Source organism: Ranitomeya imitator, chromosome 2, assembly GCF_032444005.1.
Source record: "Ranitomeya imitator isolate aRanImi1 chromosome 2, aRanImi1.pri, whole genome shotgun sequence".
NCBI lineage: Eukaryota > Metazoa > Chordata > Amphibia > Anura > Dendrobatidae > Ranitomeya > Ranitomeya imitator.
The window spans coordinates 154,759,774-154,785,178 of NC_091283.1; the positions used below are offsets into that span (position 1 = coordinate 154,759,774).

Consider the following 25,405-nt stretch of genomic DNA (forward strand, 5'->3'; position numbering starts at 1 on the left):
ATGATAGCACCCCACAGTCCCTGGATTTCTGTGCCCCAGCCAATAATGCCCCACAGTCCCAGGATCGCTGTGTCCTCGGCCAGTAATGCCCCACAGTCCCAGGATTGCTGTGTCCCAGCCAGTAATGCCCCACAGTCCCGGATCGCCATGACCCCGGCTGTAATGTCCCACAGTCCTAGGATAACTATGACCCGGCCAATAATGCCCCACAGTCTCAGGATAATTGTGCCCCGGCCAATAATGCCCCACAGTCTCCGAATAACTATGACCCCGCCAATAATGCCCCACAGTCTCAGCATAACTATGACCTGGCCAATAATGCCCCACAGTCTCAGGATAACTATGCCCTGGCCAATAATGCCCCACAGTCTCAGGATAACTATGCCCCGGCCAATAATGCCCCACAGTTTAGGATAACTGTACCCCTGCCAGTAATGCCCCACAGTCCCAGGATCACTGTGTCCTCAGCCAGTAATGCCCCACAGTCCCTGGATCGCTGTGCCCTCGGCCAGTATAATGCCCCACAGTCCTGGGATTGTTCTGCCCACGGCCAGTAATTCCCCACAGTCCCAGGATCACTGTGTCCTCGGCCAGTAATGCCCCACGGTCCCAGGATCACTATGTCCTCAGCCAGTAATGCCCCACAGTCCCAGGATCACTGTGCCCTCGGCCAGTAACGCCCCACACTCCCAGGATCACTGTGTCCTCGGCCAGTATAATGCCCCACAGTCCCAGGATCGCTGTGTCCTCGGCCAGTATAATGCCCCACAGTCCCAGGATCACGGTGTCCTCGGCCAGTATAATGCCCCACAGTCCCAGGATCACGGTGTCCATAGCCAGCATAATGCCCCACAGTCCCAGGATCACTGTGTCCTCGGCCAGTATAATGCCCCACAGTCCCAGGATCACTGTGTCCTCGGCCAGTATAATGCCCCACAGTCCCAGGATCACGGTGTCCGCAGCCAGTATAATGCCCCACAGTTCCAGAATCACTGTGTCCTCGGCCAGTATAATGCCCCACAGTCCCAGGATCACGGTGTCCGCAGCCAGTATAATGCCCTACAGTCCCAGGATCACTGTGTCCTCGGCCAGTATAATGCCCCACAGTCCCAGGATCACGGTGTCCGCAGCCAGAATAATGCCCCACAGTCCCAGGATCACTGTGTCCTCGGCCAATATAATGCTCCACAGTCCCAGGATCACAGTGTCCGCAGCTAGTATAATGCTCCACAGTCCCAGGATCACGGTGTCCGCAGCCAGTATAATGCCCCACAGTCCCAGGATCACTGTGTCCGCAGCCAGTATAATGCCCCACAGTCCCAGGATCACGGTGTCTGCAGCCAGTATAATGCCCCACAGTCCCAGGATCACGGTGTCCGCATCCATTATAATGCCCCACAGTCCCAGGAACACCGTGTCCTCGGCCAATATGATGCCCCACAGTCCCAGGATCACGGTGTCCGCAGCCAGAATAATGCCCCACAGTCCCAGGATCACTGTGTCCTCGGCCAATATAATGCTCCACAGTCCCAGGATCACAGTGTCCGCAGCTAGTATAATGCCCCACAGTCCCAGGATCACGGTGTCCGCAGCCAGTATAATGCCCCACAGTCCCAGGATCACGGTGTCTGCAGCCAGTATAATGCCCCACAGTCCCAGGATCACGGTGTCCGCATCCATTATAATGCCCCACAGTCCCAGGAACACCGTGTCCTCGGCCAATATGATGCCCCACAGTCCCAGGATCACGGTGTCCGCAGCCAGTATAATGCCCCACAGTCCCAAGATCACTGTGTCCTCGGCCAATATAATGCCCCACAGTCCTAGGATCATGGTGTCCGCAGCCAGTATGATGCCCCACAGTCCTAGGATCACGGTGTCCGCAGCCAGTATAATGTCCCACAGTCCTAGGATCACGGTGTCCACAGCCAGCATAATGCCCCACAGTCCCAGGATCACTGTGTCCGCAGCCAGTATAATGCCCCACAGTCCCAGGATCACTGTGTCCTCGGCCAGTATAATGCCCCACAGTCCCAGGATCACTGTGTCCTCGGCCAGTATAATGCCCCACAGTCCCAGGATCACTGTGCCCTCGGCCAGTAATGCCCCACAGTCCCAGGATCACTGTGTCCTCGGCCAGTATAATGCCCCACAGTCCCAGGATCACTGTGCCCTCGGCCAGTAATGCCCCACAGTCCCAGGATCACGGTGTCCGCAGCCAGTATAATGCCCCACAGTCCTGAGATTGCTCTGCCCTCTTGTATTATCAGACAGTGATCAGGTCTCCGCCTGGCTTGGAGCAGTGATGCTGTATCTACAAGGAGTTGTACCTGAGTGGCAGTGACGTGTGCACTATAGACTCTAACAGACCATGTCACCCCCATGTTGTTCTTCCTCTGACATAAGGAGGTTACAATGGAGGGTCCCTGGTAATTATTTCCTGCGCGGTTCCTCCCCTTCTCGTGGTGCTCTTCTTCCTCTCGTGATGTCTTTTCTTTGGTGATCGATCACCTCACGCTGCGGCCTCTTTCCGTTTTCCCTCAGGACTCTCAGACGGTCATTGAATCCTATAAGTCCGGCTTTGAGCCTCCCGGAGACGTTGACTTTGAGGACTTCACCCAGTCCATAAAGCGCACTGTCTCTGACACCAGCCTCACCAACAGCCGGGCCGATGGCAAGAGCGACCCCAAGATCTCCAGCAAATCCCGTGGCAAACTGTGGCCTTTCATCAAGAAAAACAAGGTACTGTGCGCTGGCTCCTGGACCGGTGCACCCTTACTGGATTTATTATGCTTTATTTATTTTTACATTTTTTTTGTTGTTGATTTTCTTGATTGTTTTACCACATTTTCTCATCTTCACCATTAATTTAGATTAATCGCCATTAATCAGCGTTCCCGATCAGCATGCTAACAGCCCTCTCCTCTGGGTACGGTTTATAGCAAGCGTTATAAACCCTGGATCTCTTCTCTGCATTTCATGGCACAAACCCGGGTGTTCCCCAGTCTCCCCAGCTTGTCAAGTCAGGTCTGAAAGGGTTAATAATGAGTCCCACGGTCCCTCATAGTCGAGGCTTCAGCTGGGTCACCGGGGTGTGACATCACAGTATACAGTGGCCACTCCTCCCATTTCAGTGATGTCATCAATTTGATGCATGTTTATTGGCTGCAGGGTTGGGGGGCTATCGGACCAATGGGGGACCCTCGCTTTATGCCATGCTGATATTCTGGTAGACTTTTTCTACTTATACTTGATCTTGGTTTTGCGCGGTGCATGCTGACGCGCGCCATTCACCGCTACAGAAGTGTGGGGGAGGGGTGATATTTAATAGGGACCCATTTTACAGTCTGCACCCCAGGGACTGATCTGCAGACCGTGCTGCAGGACTCTGTCCTCTGTGTAGCTCTTAATCAGAAATAAAGGAGACAGTGCCCTTAATTAAAGGGGTTGTCCAGGGTTAGGAAATGAAGCCTCTGTTTTCTTCCTAAAACAATGCCACCTCTAGCTGTAGATTATGGCTGGTATTGCAGCTTAGACCCATCAAAGTGAATAAGAGTAAAGTACAGTACCGCACCGTTCTTATGACGCCGTGCTCACTGGACGTCTTTTCCTTTAATAAATATAAAAGGGTTATAAACCTAGTGGGTGATACGTGATTACAGTAGCGTGGAAGTGCAGGGCTATGAGCAGATGGTGTCCGCTGCATGCACACACAGGTGGCAGGTGCCGTTCAGGGAGGGGGGAGATGCTGCTGCAGGAAGTTTGCATGGCTTCGGAGCAGTTTCTTCGCGGAGTATCGCTTCTTCTCCTAACATTGCCGGCTTCCTTCCTCTCTGTCACAGCCGCCACCACCTCCATGGAATCGCCTTTTTTTAAATGATTTTAGTTTGTCCTTTTTCTTGATTTGATGTCATTGGTTTGGATTTCATGTTGTTTTTAACCCTTTTGGTTTTGTGTTTTTATTATTTTTGTTTCTTTTGCTTTGGTTTCTCTTCTGTCACTGCTCCTTCTCTTACACATAGCTTATGTCCCTCTTAACGTCCCCTCATCAGCCCCCTCCTCCGCCCCCGGCCTCTGCCTCACCCTCTGCTGTTCCCAACGGCCCCCAGTCTCCCAAGCAGCAAAAGGAGCCCCTCTCCCATCGCCTCAACGACTTCATGACCTCCAAACCCAAAATCCACTGCTTCAGGAGTCTAAAGCGCGGGGTAAGTCGTGCTCTGGTGTGTCCCCTGTATGCTTCATCTGTACCCTCATCACCCGCGACTACCAATCACTCATCACTGTGGCCACCGGCTAGCTGAATGGTAATAGTGGAGAGCGCAAGTACTGGGCTGAGGTACTGGTGTGTAAAACTTAGATCAGTGGCTGAGAATACCACCTATCCATCACTAGAGATCAGCGGTGACATCACTGAGAATGCCTCCTATCCATCACTAGAGATCAGCAGTGACATCACTGAGAATGCCGCTTATCCATCACTAAAGATCAGCGGTGACATCACTGAGAATGCCTCCTATCCATCACTAGAGATCAGCGGTGACATCACTGAGAATGCCTCCTATCCATCACTAGAGATCAGCGGTGACATCACTGAGACTGCCGCCTATCCATCACTAGAGATCAGCGGTGACATCACTGAGAATGCCTGCTATCCATAACTAGAAATCAGCGGTGACATCACTGAGAATGCCACCTATCCATCACTAGAGATCAGCGGTGACATCACTGAGAATGCCTGCTATCCATAACTAGAAATCAGCGGTGACATCACTGAGAATGCCACCTATCCATCACTAGAGATCAGCGGTGACATCACTGAGAATGCCTCCTATCCATCACTAGAGATCAGCAGTGACATCACTGAGAATGCCTCCTATCCATCACTAGAGATCAGCGGTGACATCACTGAGAATGCCTCCTATCCATCACTATAGATCAGCGGTGACATCACTGAGAATGCCTCCTATCCATCACTAGAGATCAGCGGTGATATCACTGAGAATGCCGCTTATCCATCACTAGAGATCAGCGGTGACATCACTGAGAATGCCTCCTATCCATCACTAGAGATCAGCGGTGACATCACTGAGAATGCCTCCTATCCATCACTAGAGGTCAGCGGTGACATCACTGAGAATGCCTCCTATCCATCACTAGAGATCAGCGGGGACCTCACTGAGAATGCCGCCTATCCATCACTAGAGATCAGCAGTGACATCACTGAGAATGCCTCCTATCCATCACTAGAGATCAGCAGTGACATCACTGAGAATGCCTCCTATCCATCACTAGAGATCAGCAGTGACATCACTAAGAATGCCTCCTATCCATCACTAGAGATCAGCAGTGACATCACTGAGAATGCCTCCTATCCATCACTAGAGATCAGCATAGTAACATAGTTAGTAAGGCCGAAAAAAGACATTTGTCCATCCAGTTCAGCCTATATTCCATCATAATAAATACCCAGATCTACGTCCTTCTACAGAACCTAATAATTGTATGATACAATATTGTTCTGCTCCAGGAAGACATCCAGGCCTCTCTTGAACCCCTCGACTGAGTTCGCCATCACCACCTCCTCAGGCAAGCAGTGACATCACTGAGAATGCCGCTTATCCATCACTAAAGATCAGCGGTGACATCACTGAGAATGCCTCCTATCCATCACTAGAGATCAGCGGTGACATCACTGAGAATGCCTCCTATCCATCACTAGAGATCAGCGGTGACATCACTGAGAATGCCTCCTATCCATCACTAGAGATCAGCGGTGACATCACTGAGACTGCCGCCTATCCATCACTAGAGATCAGCGGTGACATCACTGAGAATGCCTCCTATCCATCACTAGAGATCAGCGGTGACATCACTGAGAATGCCTCCTATCCATCACTAGAGATCAGCGGTGACATCACTGAGAATGCCGCCTGTCCATCACTAGAGATCAGCGGTGACATCACTGAGAATGCCGCCTATCCATCACTAGAGATCAGCGGTGACATCACTGAGAATGCCTCCTATCCATCACTAGAGATCAGCGGTGACATCACTGAGAATGCCGCCTATCCATCACTAGAGATCAGCGGTGACATCACTGAGAATGCCTCCTATCCATCACTAGAGATCAGCGGTGACATCACTGAGAATGCCGCCTATCCATCACTAGAGATCAGCGGTGACATCACTGAGAATGCCTCCTATCCATCACTAGAGATCAGCGGTGACATCACTGAGAATGCCGCCTATCCATCACTAGAGATCAGCGGTGACATAACTGAGAATGCCGCCTATCCATCACTAGAGATCAGCGGTGAAGACCCGCCAATAGCTCAACCCAGTACGCAGCTCCCTTCACTCAGTGATTTTGCTAATGTAATGATGTTATTTTCAGATTGGGGGATGGAATGAGGGGTTGGGGTCTGTATTTCTTACGTCGTTGAGAAGCCGTCATCCTCCTCCTGGTGCCGGACACCACGGTGCAGAATGTGAGGACCTCGCTGAGTGCAGCACAGACACACTGTATGCGATAATCCACGCCCCTGAGGAGCTGAGCCTGGCCACTTCTTCCTATAGCTGTAGTCACAGCTGCGTCCTGTCTTATATGATCACATACATAGCTGGGGCTGTTGTCTTCTTGCAGAGCTGTGGTGCCTGTACAGTGTGACAGTGTGTCCCATGGAGACAGCAGAGCTTCCCACGCACCCCCCTGCACAGCGTTAGGTTACTGACATTACTACATTTTGTGCAGCTGTCTCTTCATTTTCTGGTCCTGGGAAAGCTGGGTGACCAGTAATATGGACTGGAAGCAAATTGGCCCCCCAACACCACCACCCGGCAGGTGCTGGCGACCACCCTAACTCCTTTTTTTGTTTTTGCTTTTGTCTCCTCGCTCACTCTGCCGCAGCCTCAGTCTTTGTGTTTTCACAAGACAATGATGAAGAGGACGCTAGGAAAAGCCACGTGCGCCTTTGAGGCTAGGGACTATGTCGTAAGTGACGCAATGGCGATAGACCGGCGGCCGGCTCCTCCATTCACTGCGCTGACCGATCCGAGGAGATGAAGGGAACCGTGCGGCCTCCTGGATGTGAAGCGCCATCGCTGCCACTTTCTTACATTCATACTATTTTCAAGACACCTGCTTGCTGTCATTGAAAGGAAGTATTTTTGTATGTGTTCAGCACAAGTCTCCCCCACTTCTTGACAGCACGTCACCTTGTGCCCTCCTGGGGTCCGCAGGGGATTGTCCAGGCCGGATACAATTGTGAGAAGTATTCAGCATTGGGATGTGACAGTGTTCCCATTCTCCGACAGCAAGCAGTGATCTTAGGAGTGGTATGAAATAAATACACAGGGTGTGTTAGAAAGCTTTCTTCAGTTTTATGTCGATATAACAGGAGACCCCTCTAACACAAGTTTTTGCAAGCCGGCATGGACAAGACTGTTGTGCCATGTGATTTTGGGAGCGGGCGTATGACTCTCCTCATTGTTCTAGGAAAAGGCGGAGCGTGCCTCAGACCTCCTGATCAGCGCCCCCACCGGTCAGTTACGTTTTGATTATTGCAGTGGGATACAAGGCGCGGTCGGCGCACATCATCAATAGTTATTTTTGGTTCATAAATAAAGTTGTAGAGCGAGGCCTGCAATGGGACCCTGATGTGTTTCATCACCTATCACCTTTAATTGGGCTCGGAAGGTCTGCTCTATTTGAGCACCTTTAATCCTCCTTCCGTGCACCTTGGCGCCATCCTGCCACTTGTCACTGAATGTGCGGAGCCGGCCGTGTCTGGACTATCACCAAAAGCTGAAATCCCTGTCCGCCATGACAGCCAAGAGGTGGAAGGTCCTGAAGGGCTCTAGAGCAGGCGGATTACATGTTCTCGGCCCATATTAACACTTTGCTTGCTGAGTACGCTGGGCAGTCTGTGCGCCGCACTCCGTGTCTGCATCCTGCAGATGGCTTTGGACAGATTAGACGCTATTCAGTCCTCCCCTCCCTGTCCCGCCATAGACCGTGTTGTCACTCTCTCGGGGACGGGCCACATTTCACAGCTTGTTAGATGCGTGTTGGGCTTCTGCCCGCCATGTGCTCTCCATGTGAGGCCTGCACACATTGCCACTGGGCACCATGCCTTTAAACGTGTCCGTGTGGCCCAGTATTGAACCTTGCGGGACCGGTGGCATTGACGCACAAGCTCCGCAATTGCTTCGTAGGCAATTCCCAGGACATGTCCGCCTTCCTGCCGTGTGTCTGTGCCCATCTCTGTCTGGATCTAGAAATGTGTTCATCAGAGCCGCGCCAAAGTTCACAAGCAGCAACAGCGGGCAAAACAACGGAAAATGAAGGGATTTAGCCCAAAATGTGCCCTGTAGTGTTATACTGAGACAACGGGAGCTTATATCACAGCGCTGCACCAACTAATCACCCACTAATCCAGGGAACCCACAGACTAATCTATCACCCCCATCATCCCTGACCCCAGGAGCTCACAGTCTAATCTATAACACAATGTATCACTACTCCCATCATCACCGACCCAGGAGCTCACAATCTAATCTCCAATCACACAATGTATCACTACTCCCATCATCCCCGACCTAAAGCCCCCGTCACACACAGCGAGATCGCTAGCGAGATCGCTACTGAGTCACATGTTTTGTGACGCAACAGCGATCTCAGTAGCGATCTCGCTATGTGTGACACGTAGCAGCGACCAGGCCCCTGCTGTGAGATCGCTGGTCGTGTTGGAATGGCCTGGACCATTTTTTGATCGTTGAGGTCCCGCTGGGTAGCACACATCGCTGTGTTTGACACCTTACCAACGACCTCGTTGACAGGACGTCCCATTGAATCATCATGAAATAGCATCGTTCTACAGGTCGCCGCATCGCTGCTGCGTCGTTGGGGAGATCGCACTGTGTGACATCTCACCAGCGACCACATAGCGACGCAGCAACGATCCCTGACAGGTCGTATCGTTGTCGGAATCGCTCAAGCGTCGCTATGTGTGACGGGGCCTTAAGAGCTCACAATCTAATCTCCAATCACACAATGTATCACTACTCCCATCATCCCTGACCCAGGAGCTCACAATCTAATCTATCACACAATGTATCACTACTCCCATCATCCCCGACCCAGGAGCTCACAGTCTAATCTATAACACAATGTATCACTACTCCCATCATCTCCAACCCAAGAGCTCACAATCTAATCTCCAATCACACAATGTATCACTACTCCTATCATCCTCGACCCAGGAGCTCACAATCTAATCAATCACACTATGTATTACTACTCCCATCATCCCCGACCCAAGAGCTCACAATCTAATCTCCAATCACACAATGTATCACTACTCCCATCATCCTCGACCCAGGAGCTCACAATCTAATCAATCACAATGTATCACTACTCCCATCATCCCCGACCCAGGAGCTCACAATCTAATCAATCACACAATGTATTACTACTCCCATCATCCTTGACCCAGGAGCTCACAATCTAATCAATCACACAATGTATTACTACTCCCATCATCCTCGACCCAGGAGCAGGAGCTCGCAATCTGATCACACAATGTATTACTACTCCCATCATCCCCGACCCAGGAGCTCACAATCTAATCAATCACACAATGTATTACTACTCCCATCATCCTTGACCCAGGAGCTCACAATCTAATCAATCACACAATGTATTACTACTCCCATCATCCTTGACCCAGGAGCTCACAATCTAACCAATCACACAATGTATCACTACTCCCATCATCCCCGACCCAGGAGCTCACAATCTAATCAATCACACAATGTATCACTACTCCCATCATCCCCGACCCAGGAGCTCACAATCTAATCAATCACACAATGTATCACTACTCCCATCATCCCCGACCCAGGAGCTCACAATCTAATCAATCACACAATGTATTACTACTCCCATCATCCTTGACCCAGGAGCTCACAATCTAATCAATCACACAATGTATCACTACTCCCATCATCCCCGACCCAGGAGCTCACAATCTAATCAATCACACAATGTATTACTACTCCCATCATCCTTGACCCAGGAGCTCACAATCTAATCAATCACACAATGTATCACTACTCCCATCATCCCCGACCCAGAAGCTCACAATCTAATCAATCACACAATGTATCACTACTCCCATCATCCCCGACCCAAGAGCTCACAATCTAATCTCCAATCACACAATATAGTTAGTAATTAAGGCCGAAAAAAGACATTTGTCCGTCCAGTTCAGCCTATATTCCATCATAATAAATCCCCAGATCTACGTCCTTCTACAGAACCTAATTGTATGATACAATATTGTTCTGCTCCAGGAAGACATCCAGTCCTCTCTTGAACCCCTCGACTGAGTTCGCCATCACCACCTCCTCAGGCAAGCAATTCCAGATTCTCACTGCCCTAACAGTAAAGAATCCTCTTCTATGTTGGTGGAAAAACCTTCTCTCCTCCAGACGCAAAGAATGCCCCCTTGTGCCCGTCACCTTCCTTGGTATAAACAGATCCTCAGCGAGATATTTGTATTGTCCCCTTATATACTTATACATGGTTATTAGATCGCCCCTCAGTCGTCTTTTTTCTAGACTAAATAATCCTAATTTCGCTAATCTATCTGGGTATTGTAGTTCTCCCATCCCCTTTATTAATTTTGTTGCCCTCCTTTGTACTCTCTCTAGTTCCATTATATCCTTCCTGAGCACCGGTGCCCAAAACTGGACACAGTACTCCATGTGCGGTCTAACTAGGGATTTGTACAGAGGCAGTATAATGCTCTCATCATGTGTATCCAGACCTCTTTTAATGCACCCCATGATCCTGTTTGCCTTGGCAGCTGCTGCCTGGCACTGGCTGCTCCAGGTAAGTTTATCATTAACTAGGATCCCCAAGTCCTTCTCCCTGTCAGATTTACCCAGTGGTTTCCCGTTCAGTGTGTAATGGTGATATTGATTCCCTCTTCCCATGTGTATAACCTTACATTTATCATTGTTAAACCTCATCTGCCACCTTTCAGCCCAAGTTTCCAACTTATCCAGATCCATCTGTAGCAGAATACTATCTTCTTTTGTATTAACTGCTTTACATAGTTTTGTATCATCTGCAAATATCGATATTTTACTGTGTAAACCTTCTACCAGATCATTAATGAATATGTTGAAGAGAACAGGTCCCAATACTGACCCCTGCGGTACCCCACTGGTCACAGCGACCCAGTTAGAGACTATACCATTTATAACCACCCTCTGCTTTCTATCACTAAGCCAGTTACTAACCCATTTACACACAATTTCCCCCAGACCAAGCATTCTCATTTTGTGTACCAACCTCTTGTGCGGCACGGTATCAAACGCTTTGGAAAAATCGAGATATACCACATCCAATGACTCACCGTGGTCCAGCCTATAGCTTACCGCTTCATAAAAACTGATTAGATTGGTTTGACAGGAGCGATTTCTCATAAACCCATGCTGATATGGAGTTAAACAGTTATTCTCATTGAGATAATCCAGAATAACATCCCTCAGAAACCCTTCAAATATTTTACCAACAATAGAGGTTAGACTTACTGGCCTATAATTTCCAGGTTCACTTTTAGAGCCCTTTTTGAATATTGGCACCACATTTGCTATGCGCCAATCCTGCGGAACAGACCCTGTCGCTATAGAGTCCCTAAAAATAAGAAATAATGGTTTATCTATTACATTACTTAGTTCTCTTAGTACTCGTGGGTGTATGCCATCCGGACCCGGAGATTTATCTATTTTAATCTTATTTAGCCGGTTTCACACCTCTTCTTGGGTTAGATTGGTGACCCTTAATATAGGGTTTTCATTGTTTCTTGGGATTTCACCTAGCATTTCATTTTCCACCGTGAATACCGTGGAGAAGAAGGTGTTTAATATGTTAGCTTTTTCCTCGTCATCTACAACCATTCTTTCCTCACTATTTTTTAAGGGGCCTACATTTTCAGTTTTTATTCTTTTACTATTGATATAGTTCAAGAACAGTTTGGGATTAGTTTTACTCTCCTTAGCAATGTGCTTCTCTGTTTCCTTTTTGGCAGCTTTAATTAGTTTTTTAGATAAAGTATTTTTCTCCCTATAGTTTTTTAGAGCTTCAATGGTGCCATCCTGCTTTAGTAGTGCAAATGCTTTCTTTTTACTGTTAATTGCCTGTCTTACTTCTTTGTATCACTACTCCCATCATCCCCGACCCAGGAGCTCACAATCTAATCAATCACACAATGTATCACTACTCCCATCATTCCCGACCCAGAAGCTCACAATCTAATTAATCACACAATGTATTACTACTCCCATCATCCCCGACCCAAGAGCTCACAATCTAATCAATCACACAATGTATTACTACTCCCATCATCCCCGACCCATGAGCTCACAGTCCTGCACTATCAGTCCCATCATCCTCCAGACCTGGCCCCTGCTGTGTGCAGGGATCAGTGGTGGGGTCATAGCTGGCACATATCCCCCTCTTCGTGCAGCATGAGGTGGTGACCCCCCAGGCATCACTTGATGTGGGGGGATGGTGGATATTTCCCGGATCTCTGTGCCAGGCTGAGTGCCCTCTCTGCTGTGTTTTGTATTCTCCTCCTGATGTCACTGCAGCGAGCTGTCACCATCTGTCACCCTGTGCCAGGAAGGTCACTGGCTGCAGAGCGCCCCCTGTCTGCATGAGGTGGGGCCAGCAGTTTGACGCATCCCTCAGCTGTGCAGCGCTGCTCACGGAGGATGGTCGCAGATGGTGGCATTCCTATAGCAGTGCCTGCTGTCCATGAATGGAATGTCAGAAGCGCAGTATCCTCTGACACCGGTAGAGCTGCAGACGATCGATTGGGAGGGAAGGATAGCAATCTTACCCTGTAGGTTTTATCCCCATGACTCTTTCATCTGCTCTGTTTGTGGGTTGCGCTGTATTTTCACCTGGGGGGGGATTGATGCTGTGGACACGAGTACGCTGCAGCAGCACAAGCACGTCCTCCAGTGACTCGTCGCCCTGGCCTGCGGGGGGCGCTGTGCGGCTCTTGTGAACTTTGGCGCTGGCTATGTTTGGTGTGAGGTTCGGCGGCGACATTCATCCCTCTCTGACATGCACGTTCTCTTTCTCTTTTTTCTCTTTTTTTATCATTGTTTCTCTGATCTCCTGTGAAGCTTTCTCTGAAGTTGGTAAGAAATGTCTCAGCATGGACCCCTACACCCACGTCCAGTCCCAGAGGCACTAGCAGGCGCCTGTCCTCTGGTACCCACTGACCGCCCATGAAATAATGACATTGGCAGCTCCAGAGATTGATGCCATCCTCTAGTCACACCCAAAGCTCCAGCAGCTCTCCCACTGCTTTTCTTCCGTTGCTGGGACAGGCACGTTTTCCAGACAGCAGATTCTGCTGTGCATTCTGTGAGTTGTAGTGCTCACCTGCAGGCACTATACATCCTGCAGGGGCCGGTGCAGCTCTGGATGTGACTGGAGTAGAATCATGTAATCGTTACATTTCCCTTAATGCAGCATAGCAGACACTGAACAAGCAGCTGCGCCGGGATGTGGCTTAAACAGGTTATACTCGACAGTATTGTGATTCACACCTGGCGGGCCGCTACATCTGCCCATGGCTGCTGGCACTTGTTGTTCCCCAGGTCAGTGGCTTGTGGCCTGCTTGTTCCTCTGGCGATGCCCCCCACCCCTTATCATACATTTGCATGTGTGTGGTGTGTGTTCCCCTTCTCCAAGTGCCACCACCTTGTGTGTCCTGTGACCTGTAATCCACCGACTTCCCCAGTAAGTGTCATCAATGGGTGTGGCCATTAACGCACAACAACACAGTCTGAGACTTGTAGTTCCCCACAGGCTGCCTTCAGAGCACAGAGAGGGTTCGATCTGTAGATACAATACATCACAACCAAATCTTATACTCCAGTGCCAACCAAAGCTGCATTCAGAACTTGAGGACTTTTCAACAAAGTCCCATATAAAGAGGCAAAGAGACAGAGCAGCAGCCATTTTTGATGTCCCTCAGGTAGTTCCTCCTGGTGCCGTATTACCTATATAACGTAATAAGATGGCGCGTATAGCCAGCAATATGGCCGCCCTCTGGATGACAAGTTTAATAAGCTTCATGGAGCAGAGGAACAATGTCAGCGCCTCCTAGAGGTCATTGTAGAAAGTTGCTTTATCTGAAAGGCCAAGGTAATAAATAATAATAAATATTATACCCATATGGGACATGCACGTTCATTCAAAACTCTAAACTACAGGAACATGAACACGGCAACACCCAGAGTATATTAAACCAGAAGTCTTTATCAATATGTCATTAAAATCAACAATATTTAAGTAGAGACATAGTGCTGCTATGAGCTTAAGGGGTTCTGTCATCAATATTGCATTAAACCCCCATAAAGACCACTTTGCAAAATACAGTAGTGGATTTAACCCTTGGTACAAAATATCGCCTATGGTTACACATAGAAGAGCTTCATAAATTACACCATGTGATTCATATGGAGCAAAAAAAGGGCCACAATGGACAATAAAGTGGCAATTAAACATGCATGTACATATAAAGTGTCGGCATCAATAAGACACGCGTGATTAGTGTCTATAAATTACAGGCCTATATAATACACACAGCTCTAGGTACAAACTGAGAATATAAGGTGACAAGTGGTAAAGTTAAATATAGTGAAGGTAAAAGCCATGGGTATAATCACTTTGTAAACCTGATTATCATTACTGTAAGATGTGCCAGGATGAGCACCAGCGAAGGTGAAGTTCGGAGTAAAGAATTACACTTACATAAGTAGACGGTGGTGAGCATGAAGCCCCCTCCACCCCAGCGCGCGTTTTGCCCGCTCTTCATTAGGGGACGTGTGTTTAGGAAGAGGATCCAATCACAGTGTGCATAACGTAATCCTCCACGTCTGTAGGCTGATGATGCTCTAGGTTAGTGGCACATGCGTCATTGGGACCTGCCCTACCGTGTATGGATATTTCCATTGGCAGGCCTGTGAACCGCAAGCGTACCACCATTGCTATGCAACAACGCATGCACACGTGTCCACCTCAACTGCTTCCTAAAGATACCGTACATGGTTATCTCAGCCGGGCATGTGCATAACCAAGTGTGTTCATCTGTAGGGGAAATGCCGAGTTAATACATGTATTACATTCTAGAGATGATAGTAACTATATAAACTGAGGCCATAAAACCAGCATGATTGTTAATAAGTCATTATGTAATGAGTCTGACATAATAGTAAATATATTTTATAATATATATTGTCAAATATTGTTTTTTGATAGGTCTAAATCAAACAAAATAAATATTGTATGAATTGGTGCCTAATCTGCATTTGTTCATTCATTATATAAATTGACAAGTCGAACATAATGGATTATTATATTGATTTGGCTATTACACTGTCATTGGCCATTGAATGTGTGTGTGTGTGTGCGTATATATATATATAATCTAATATATAAAGCTGAATGTGTGTATGTGTGTATGTATGTCCGGGATTGGCATCTGCACCGTCGCAGCTACAGCCACAAAATTTTGCACAGTCACACGTCTGGACCCCGAGAGCGTCATAGGCTATGTTGTGAGGTGAAATTTTAACCCCGCGCGTTCCAATTCACCAAACCATTTTGCCCCTATCTTAATAATGGGGGAAAAAAGGGAAAAGGAAAAGTGTTGGAGGCGTCGAAACTACAGCCACCAAATCTTGCACAGTCACAGGTCTGGACCCCGAGAGCGTCATAGGCTATGTTGTGAGGCGAAATTTTAACCCCGCGCGTTCCAATTCACCAAACAATTTTGCCCCTATCTACATAATGGGAAAAAATGAAAGGAAAAGTGTAGGAGGCAAATTGACAGCTGCCAGATGTGAACAAGGGGGACGTAAAGAGTGACAGCGATGGCGCCAAAGAGTATATACCGTACAGTTGCTAAGGTGGGGCCCCGACATGGGATACTCACCACACACGGGGATATGAACACACACAAAATGCGCCACACACTACCACGTGCTTGAACACATATCACCCTCAGCACACATTTCACCACACATACGCCAACCTCGCCACATAAAAGTCCAAACACAAAAGTCGCCGCTCAAAACTCGCCACGCGCAGAACTCGCCACATGCAAAAACTAGGCTCTTGCAAAACTCACCACAAGTGCAAAACTCACCTCATGGAAAACTCGCCACACGCAAAACTTGCACACGCGGAAAAATTGCCACATGCACAAAAGTTGCAACACATGCAAAATTTGCCTCACACAAAACTTGCACATACTCAAAAGGCACCACACAAAACTCGCCACGCGCAAAACTCGCCATGCGCAAAACTTGCTGCACACAAGTTGCTACACTAACCTGTCACATGCAGCTCGACACACAAAAAGTTGCTACACGCATGTTGCCACACAAAACTCATCTCACAAAAGTCGCTACATGCATGTCGCCACACGCAACTCAACACACACAACTTGATAAACGAAACTCGCCCTAAAACACACACAAGTCTGGTCTTATCCTTCAAAAATAAAAATCTGATTAATAAGCAGACAAACTACAACAAATGTACCATATAGGAAATATGGCAGCTGTCAGTCACATGACCTGTCTATTATGTATATGTGTGAGCTAATATATACTGCCAGGAGGGAGGGCTTCCTGTTGGCTGGGGATTTATCAGACTGCCAATTTAGCTTACAAATAGTGAGGTAAAAATACTGAGCAAATAACGTGTGAACGAGGTCTAATACAGGAGGAGATGACACACAGGTATATACTATATACAGGGGAGATGACACACAGATATATACTATATACAGGAGAGATGACACACAGGTATATACTATATAGAGGAGGAGATGACATACAGGTACATATATATACAGGAGGAGATGACATACAGGTATATACTATATACAGGAGGAGATGACACACAGGTATATAATATATACAGGAGCAGATGACCTACAGGTATATACTATATACAGGAGGAGATGACGTACAGGTATATGCTATATATAGAAGATGACATGCAGGTATATACTATATACAGGAGGAGATGACACACAGATATATACTATATACAGGGGGGATGACACACAGGTATATACTATATACAGGAGGAGATGACATACAGGTATATACTATATATAGAAGGAGATGACCTTCAGGTATATACTATATATAGGGGAGATGACACACAGCAGGTATATAATATATACAGGGGAGATGACATACAGGTATATACTATATACAGGAGATGACATACAGATGTATACTATATATAAGGGAGATGACAAACATGTATATACTGAGGTGATGAGGTGAAAATGAGAGGTGTGAGGTGAAAATGAAAAGGTGTGAGTGCAAAATGAGAGGAGTGAGGAAAAATAGTGGAGTGATCAGAAAATGACAGATGTGAGGTTGAAATGACAAGTGTTAGGGGGGAATGAGAGGAGTGAGGGAGAAAATGAGAGGTGTGAGGGAGAAAATGAGAGATATGAGGGGGAAAATTAGAGATGTGAGGGAGAAAATGAGAGATATGAGGGGGAAAATGAAAGATGTGATTGGGAAAATGAGAGGCGTGATGGGAAAATAAGAGAAGTGAGGTGCTATAACTAACCACAGATATTTACTATGCCCAGGCAACGCCGGGCTCTTCAGCTAGTATATATATATAATTATAAACACAAATCCATTTGTTCACTGAAAACCCACTAGATATATTTACATGATTTGTAGATACAAATATAGATTTATTTATATGTAAGGTATATGAATGTGCATAAATAATGGAGTATGAAATATGTTACATATGGGGCCTAGATAGTGTCGTAATATGAAAATACCTGTATTAAGTGCAGTTACGTAGTGAAAGTGCTGCAACACATAGTGTGAAAATTGTACTAGGTATAAATAAGTTTGACGTCGACACGACCCCTGTGTTGTGTGAAGGAAATAAAAAGTGCCCTAGAGATAATAGAATATACCAAGTACATATAGTGACTGAATAAGGTGCATGAAAGTGTATAAAAGTAAATCTGTAAAGATTAATACGAAAATATTAGTAAAAGTAATTAAAGAGAGTTTAAAACATATGGTATGTACTGTCCGTATTAGAGTATGGAAACAATTGCATAGAGGTTAATCACCTTAGACTATATCGAAAACATCGATATGATGATGGTACGAGGACCCGCTGGGATATGGCTATTCATCATCTCATATGCAGCATGAAATGGCCCCGTCAGGACATGGCTGCTTATTGCTTCCCAAAAGGCAATAATGAGGCCAATCATTTTTTTATTATAATTATGAGCCATATTAAAAATCAGACGCGTTTAAATAAGTATTATGTTCAGCTCAAAAGCCCATTATAAATCTGATCGCCTGCCATAGTAGATCTTCTACATGTGCACAGTAACTCAAAAGAGCTGCTGCAATAGGAATACGTTTTTCATAATAGAAAAATGTCCTCCAGAATAAATAGATATAAGCCATGAGGATTGTCCAGGATCCAAGACGTAAAAAAGTTCTTAGCTGCCGTCATCTGCGGATATCCCTGATGCATGCACCAGACGATGACGTCTCATTTCAAGCAGACGTATTGATGGTAAAAATGTCTAGGTAAGGAAATGATAAAAACAAGACGTCAGTAAATATTATCTAACTACATAAAATCATGAACATAAGCCCCAGACTATCCCCTAAATAACCAAGGACTCCTTAAAAGTAGCCATTTATTATAAACTAGATGGCAGCCCGATTCTAAAGAATCGGGAGTCTAGAATCCATATATACTTTATTTATTCAAATGTAAGAATAATACAATTAATAAATAATAGTAAGAAAGAACAAAAATAATAGGCAGTATATGGAGAAAACACCAAACAAAAGTTCAAAATTGGTGTGAAAATGTCACTGAACCACTTCACAACTAAATATATATAGTTTTGGTAAATGGTATTATCATTTTTTTGACGAAATTCGGCAGGAGCTTGAAGAGCAACGTCACTGGGCCCGCCTCCACGCAGTAGAAACTTGCTGTGAGGTAAAAATTCAAAAATCACACCAAAATGGCGGGCGGAGTGTGTCACAGTACGGCACGTTTCTGATTGGTCGCTCGCAGCAGGCGGCAACCAATCAGACACTGGACACTGTTGACGTCACTTATCTCCGGACATTAGCTCCGGACATTAGCTCCGGACATTAGCTCCGGACAAAGCCACGGAAGTTGGCACAAATTGCAGGAAGTAGTATTCTAGGCAGTTATATATTAGAAGGGACCCAAAGGTAAAGTTTTAGTTCAGGTCAAAGCTGTGTGTATTACATAGGCCTTTCATTTATAGATACTAATCACACATTATTGATGCCAACACTTTGTGTGTGATGTTTAATTGCACCCGACACTTTATTGTCCATTGTGGCCCTTTTTTTTGCTCCATATGAATCACATGGTGTAATTTATGAAGTTCTTATGTGTAACCATAGGTGATATTTTGTACCAATGGTTAAACCCACTATTGTATTTTGCAAAGTGGTCTTTATGGGGGTTAAATGCAATATTGATGACCGGTCCCGCAGCTCATAGCAGCACTATGTCTCTACTTTATTAATTAATCATTAATATCAACATTTAAAGAACTATGGTTTAATATAGGCTACGTTCACATTTGCGTTGCGCGCCGGTGCGTCGGCGACGCAACGCACGACGCACAAAAAACGCGCGCAAAAACGCTGCGTTTTGCGATGCGTGCGTCGTTTTTTGACGAAAATCGGACGCACGAAAAATGCAACTTGTTGCATTTTCTTGCGTCCGACGCTAGCGTCGGAAACGACGCACGTGTCGAAAAACGCTAACAAAAAAACGCACGCGTCCCCTATGTTAAACATAGGGGCGCGTCGCCGCTGCGTCGCCGACGCAACAGCGACGCACATTAGCGTAACGCTAATGTGAACGTAGCCATACTTGTATTCATGTTCCTTTATCTGAAAGGGCAGATTTTTTGCACATAACCACTTTCCCTTTAAATGACCCCTTAGGTACCAGACCCCGTTACCCCTCTAATCATGTATCAGCCATGTCTTCTAATAATTGCCTGGCTATTAATGGACTCCTGTATCATACATGTAACCTGGGCAGGGATAAGAACGTTCCCCCACCCTACAGTGATGCCGGGCACCGAGACGGGCCGGGGTATTGGCACAGAGCAGAGGCCGGCCAGGAATATGGGGTGACGCAGGGGGACAGAGGCCAGAAGACAAAGCTATTGTTCTCTGTCCTGCTTTGTGTCTGGGGTGTAGTGACACAAGGTTCTGCGTGGACGGAGCGCCACCTAGTGCTGCGAGCCGCTCACTGCAGCCACACACTGCTCAGAATATACCAATCAGGACACTGTTACCACCTGCCGCCTGGTGGGCAGATTCTTCCTTTAACCCATTCAATGCCAGGAAGATCCTGCCAGCAGCATAAGGAGTGAGGAGGGGAGGCCACCGCGCATGTGCGCAGGGAGGGGGTACTCAGTGCACTCTCCCCAGGCAGGTGAAGAGGAATGTTGTGTCACTCCTGTACTCAGCCGGGATACCGCCATGATGCACGCAGGAAGCTGTGTCTGATACTTGTATAATGGATAGTCCTGCTTGTAAGTCCAACCTTCTGAGCTAAGCAGAGGCAGGGCTCCTGCGCTGGTACACTGTAGCAGACTACCAGCAATGTGTGTACACGGCCCACGACTGTGACACTAAAACTGCGGTGAAGTTTATTACACTGTCTCAGTCTGTAGTGAAGGCTGAATGTCCAGACTGTATTCAATGGGAACAATCCCTCCGTGCTGAGAATTGGGTCAGTGTCCTTCATGGACAGGATGCAGGGATCTGGAGAATAGTGAAGAACTGAGTCTGGGAGTTAGACAGGCACAGAACATTTCATCACACAGCGACTCCCCAAGGTCCTATAGTGAGCGATACGCAGAGTCCGAGCTGCAGGGTCAGGAGAGGACAACGCAGGAGGGGAGAGTACAGGAGGGGACAGCGCAGGAGGAAACAGCGCAGAAGGGGTGAGTACAGGAAGGGACAGCGCAGGAGGGAACAGCGCAGAAGGGGTGAGTACAGGAATGGACAGCGCAGAAGGGGAGAGTACAGGAAGGAATAGCACAGGAAGGGTCGGCGCAGGAGGGGAGAGTACAGGAAGGGACAGCGCAGAAGGGGAGAGTACAGGAAGGGACAGCGCAGGAGGGGAGAGTACAGGAGGGGACAGCGCAGGAGGAAACAGCGCAGAAGGGGTGAGTACAGGATGGGACAGCGCAGGAGGGAACAGCGCAGAAGGGGAGAGCACAGGAAGGGACAGCGCAGGAGGGAAACGCGCAGAAGGAGAGTACAGGAGGAAACAGCGCAGAAGGGGAGAGTAAAGGATGGGACAGCGCAGGAGGGAACAGCGCAGAAGGGACTGCGCAGGAGGGGAGAGTACAGGAAGGGACATCGCAGGAGGGGGCGGTGCAGGAGGGGAGAGTACAGGAGGGGACAGCGCAGGAGGAAACAGCGCAGAAGGGGAGAGTACAGGAAGGGACAGCGCAGAAGGGGAGAGTACAGGAGGGGACAGCGCAGGAGGAAACAGCGCAGAAGGGGAGAGTACAGGAGGGGACAGCGCAGGAGGAAACAGCGCAGAAGGGGAGAGTACAGGAGGGGACAGCGCAGGAGAAAACAGCGCAGAAGGGGAGAGTACAAAGGGACAGCGCAGGAGGGGAGAGTACAGGAAGGGACATCGCAGGAGGGGGCGGTGCAGGAGGGGAGAGTACAGGAGGGGACAGCGCAGGAGGAAACAGCGCAGAAGGGGAGAGTACAGGAAGGGACAGCGCAGAAGGGGAGAGTACAGGAGCGGACAGCGCAGGAGGAAACAGCGCAGAAGGGGACAGCGCAGGAGGGGACAGCGCAGAAGGGGAGAGTGCAGGAGAAAACAGCGCAGAAGGGGAGAGTACAAAGGGACAGCGCAGGAGGGGAGAGTACAGGAAGGGACATCGCAGGAGGAAACAGCGCAGGAGGGGGCGATGCAGGAGGGGATGGCGCAGGAGGAGACAGCGCAGGAGGAGACAGCGCAGGAATACTTGGGTTTCTGACACCTCTACCCTGGTTTGTGGTGGGCGCCTTCTCCTCCACCCCTGATTTTCCTTATTGCATGCGGTGCATGGGTGTAGTTGTGCATGCCACCTGAACGGATGGTAGACATGACATTTCAGTGTTTCGGCTTCCACCAGGGGGCGACACCGGAGGACTTCAGCAACCTGCCTCCCGAGCAGAGGAGGAAAAAGCTACAGCAAAAGGTGGATGAGCTGAACAAAGACATCCAGAAGGAGATTGACCAGAGGTGAGCAGAATAGTGAGTGCAGCTGTGGAGTATAATACAGGATGTGACTCAGGATCAGTAATGTAATGTATGTACACAGTGACTGCACCAGCAGAATAGTGAGTGCAGCTCTGGAGTATAATACAGGATGTAACTCAGGATCAGTAATGTAATGTATGTACACAGTGACTGCACCAGCAGAATAGTGTGTGCAGCTCTGGGGTATAATACAGGATGTAACTCAGGATCAGTAATGTATGTACACAGTGACTGCACCAGCAGAATAGTGAGTGCAGCTCTGGGGTATAATACAGGATGTAACTCAGGATCAGTAATGTAATGTATGTGCACAGTGACTGCACCAGCAGAATAGTGAGTGCAGCTCTAGACTATTTTACATGATAAGAATTAACCATTTCAGCTCACATCTGTTTTGTCTTATACAGAGATGCATTGACGAAGATGAAGGACGTGTACATGAAGAATCCGCAGATGGGAGACCCCGCCAGTGTTGCACAGAGACTGATAGAAATCAGTAACAACATTGAAAAGCTTCGTGTCGAGGTGCAGAAGTTTGAGGCGAGTACACATTGTACATTGCTCTGCCACAATCTCATCAATGACCGTTCTACCTTTTATCGATAACCCATAGGTTAGGACCATATTCACATTGTGTTTGAACCGCCTTTTCTCCAGGGGTGGCTAGCAGAAGTCGAAGGGCGGCTCCCTGCTCGCAACGACAACTCGCGCCGGCAGAGCGCTCTGTATGAAACACAGAACACCACGACGCCCGTCAGTAACTGCGCACAGGACCGCGAGAGGTACAGTATACTGGGCGTGAGGATGGGGCTCTGATCCTCTCTCCTCAGTGGTTTGCCACCCAGCCATAGGAACGTTTCATTTGCTGCATTATTTGGGGCCATGCACCAGGAGGGTCAGGGTGAGCAGTGCCAGTTACTGCGTATATGTACAGCTAGGTCTGGAAATATTTGGACAGTGACCGGATCTCTGTGATTTCAGCTCTGCAGGCCACTATATATATTTTTTTTTAAATGAAACACCTGAGATGTAATTGAAGTGGAGACTTCCAGGTTTAATTAAAGGGGTTGACTACAAATATCCTGTGAAACATTTAGGAATTGCAACCATTTTTCTACAAAGCCTCCTCATTTCAGGGGCTCAAAAGTAATTGGACAAATTAACTTTTCCATAAATAAAATGTTCATTGTTAATACTTTGTAGAGAATCCTATGCAGGTAATGATGGCCTGAATCCATGGACGTCACCAAAAACTGGGTTTCCTCCTTTGTGATGTTTGCCGCCTTTACTGCAGCTGACTTCAGTTGTTACTTGTTTGTGGGTCTTTCCGCCTTAAGTTTTGTCTTTAGCGTGTGAAATGCTGTTCGATGGGGTTGAGATCTGGTGATTGTCATGATATGTACTTTTGCCCTGTCCTGTATTTGAATAATATGCCATTTGATGTATGTAACTGTTCTCTGGTTTCTATTAGCTGTAATTTATATATTTTCTTGTGCTGGGAGTTCACCTGTAACAATATGTCTCCTTCCCCCAATACTTGCAGCCCTAAGCTCTAATGTAATTAAGCTTTGTCAACATCACTAGTGGAGGAATAGCCATTCTTCCTCACAGCAGGTGGCTAGTCAAATGTACATACTACATAGACTACTTGGAGCCCACCAGTCTAGAATCTTCTGGTGGATTCCACCTTCCACCATTGAATAGAAGGTGTGACCCCTACCCCCCTTCATGGGCGGATCCCAGGAGCTCAGACAATCCATTCTTATTTTGAGATCAGATGTGAGTTGATCCTTAAAGGAGAAGGAGTGGGGATTCTTAGCTGAGGCAAGACCCCATGTCCATCTGTGACTGCGGAAGCGAACGGGGCGAGACTTGAGCTGAGGACATATCTCGTCGTTCGTGGGATTGTTTTGGGATCCCTTGGACTCGTGTGGACTATTGCTTTGTTACCTGGCACAAGGATTATCGGGAGGTGCCCCCGAACCTGTTCAGTTGGACTAATTGTGGACTCTGCAGATCTACCTGCATGTGTTGTTCCAGCATTCTTGATAATAAATCTGTGGAATCATCCCTTGGCCTGTTGTCCCTTCTTGCTCTGCTGTACACCCCGTCACAAACTGGTTGGCAGCAGAGGGATCAGAGCAGAAGGAATGGAGGACAATGGCCCAACATCGGGAACCAACACCGCAGAGTACAAGAATTGGACTTTGGGGAGCCTACAATCAAAGGCCCGTGAAGTAGGAGTCCATTTTAAAGGACTCTCCAAGGAGCAGCTAATTGAGGCTTTGGAAGGAGTTCGCCTGCAAGATGACGCTGAGGAAGGATCCTCACAGCAAATGGAGGAAAGAAGGCAGCCGGAGGTAAATACCCAAAAAAAGTCAGTGGGTTGTGTGGTACGAGGAGGAGTTGGCATTGCTGGGAGAAGAGGCCACCATAGACTATAAGAGGGAGGCCATTCACAGAGCTCAGGAGAGGGAGAGGAAGGCCATTCACAGAGCAGAGGAGAGGGAGGCCATTCACAGAGCCGAGGACAGAGCTCAGGAGATGGCATTGCTGGAGAGGCAGATCGCTTTGGAAGCAGCTAGAAACTCCAGACAGACTCTAACCCCAGCACCCACCATGAGGGAACTCCTCAGAGTGTCCCGCAAGGACTTCAAGCCCTTTAATGAGGCTGCAGGCGACATTGAGGGCTTCTTCCAGGACTTTGAGCATCAGTGTCGATTAATGGAAGTCCCGGAAAGGGACCGAGTCCGACATCTGGTGGGGCTCTTAGAGGGTGGAGCTGCCGCAGCCTATAGAGCTATTGACCCTCAGGGGAACTGTGAGTATGCAGAGATTAAACGGACTATTCTAGAACATTATGCTGTTACCCCAGACACTTACAGGACTCAGTTCCGTACTTTAGCCTGTGATGAGGAAGTGTCTTTCAAGATGTATGCCCACAGACTCAAACAAATATGT

At 47.8% G+C, this 25,405-nt stretch overlaps 1 protein-coding gene across 21 annotated transcripts in view; it reads left to right on the forward strand.

The window, feature by feature from the left end:
• Positions 1–25,405, forward strand: part of FNBP1 (formin binding protein 1) — a 109,099-nt gene that overhangs the window by 67,033 nt on the left and 16,661 nt on the right. For 4 of the 21 annotated variants that reach the window (XM_069747510.1, XM_069747511.1, XM_069747508.1 and 1 more), the window contains exons 9-13: positions 2,545–2,742; positions 4,023–4,205; positions 22,317–22,426; positions 22,852–22,984; positions 23,102–23,226. In XM_069747510.1, the coding sequence (XP_069603611.1) occupies positions 2,545–2,742; positions 4,023–4,205; positions 22,317–22,426; positions 22,852–22,984; positions 23,102–23,226 (749 nt within the window). Of the gene's footprint in view, positions 1–2,544; positions 2,743–4,022; positions 4,213–13,203; positions 13,219–22,284; positions 22,427–22,851; positions 22,985–23,101; positions 23,227–25,405 lie in introns of all 21 variants that reach the window. The other 17 variants (XM_069747521.1, XM_069747520.1, XM_069747518.1 and 14 more) reach the window with 10 other exon arrangements.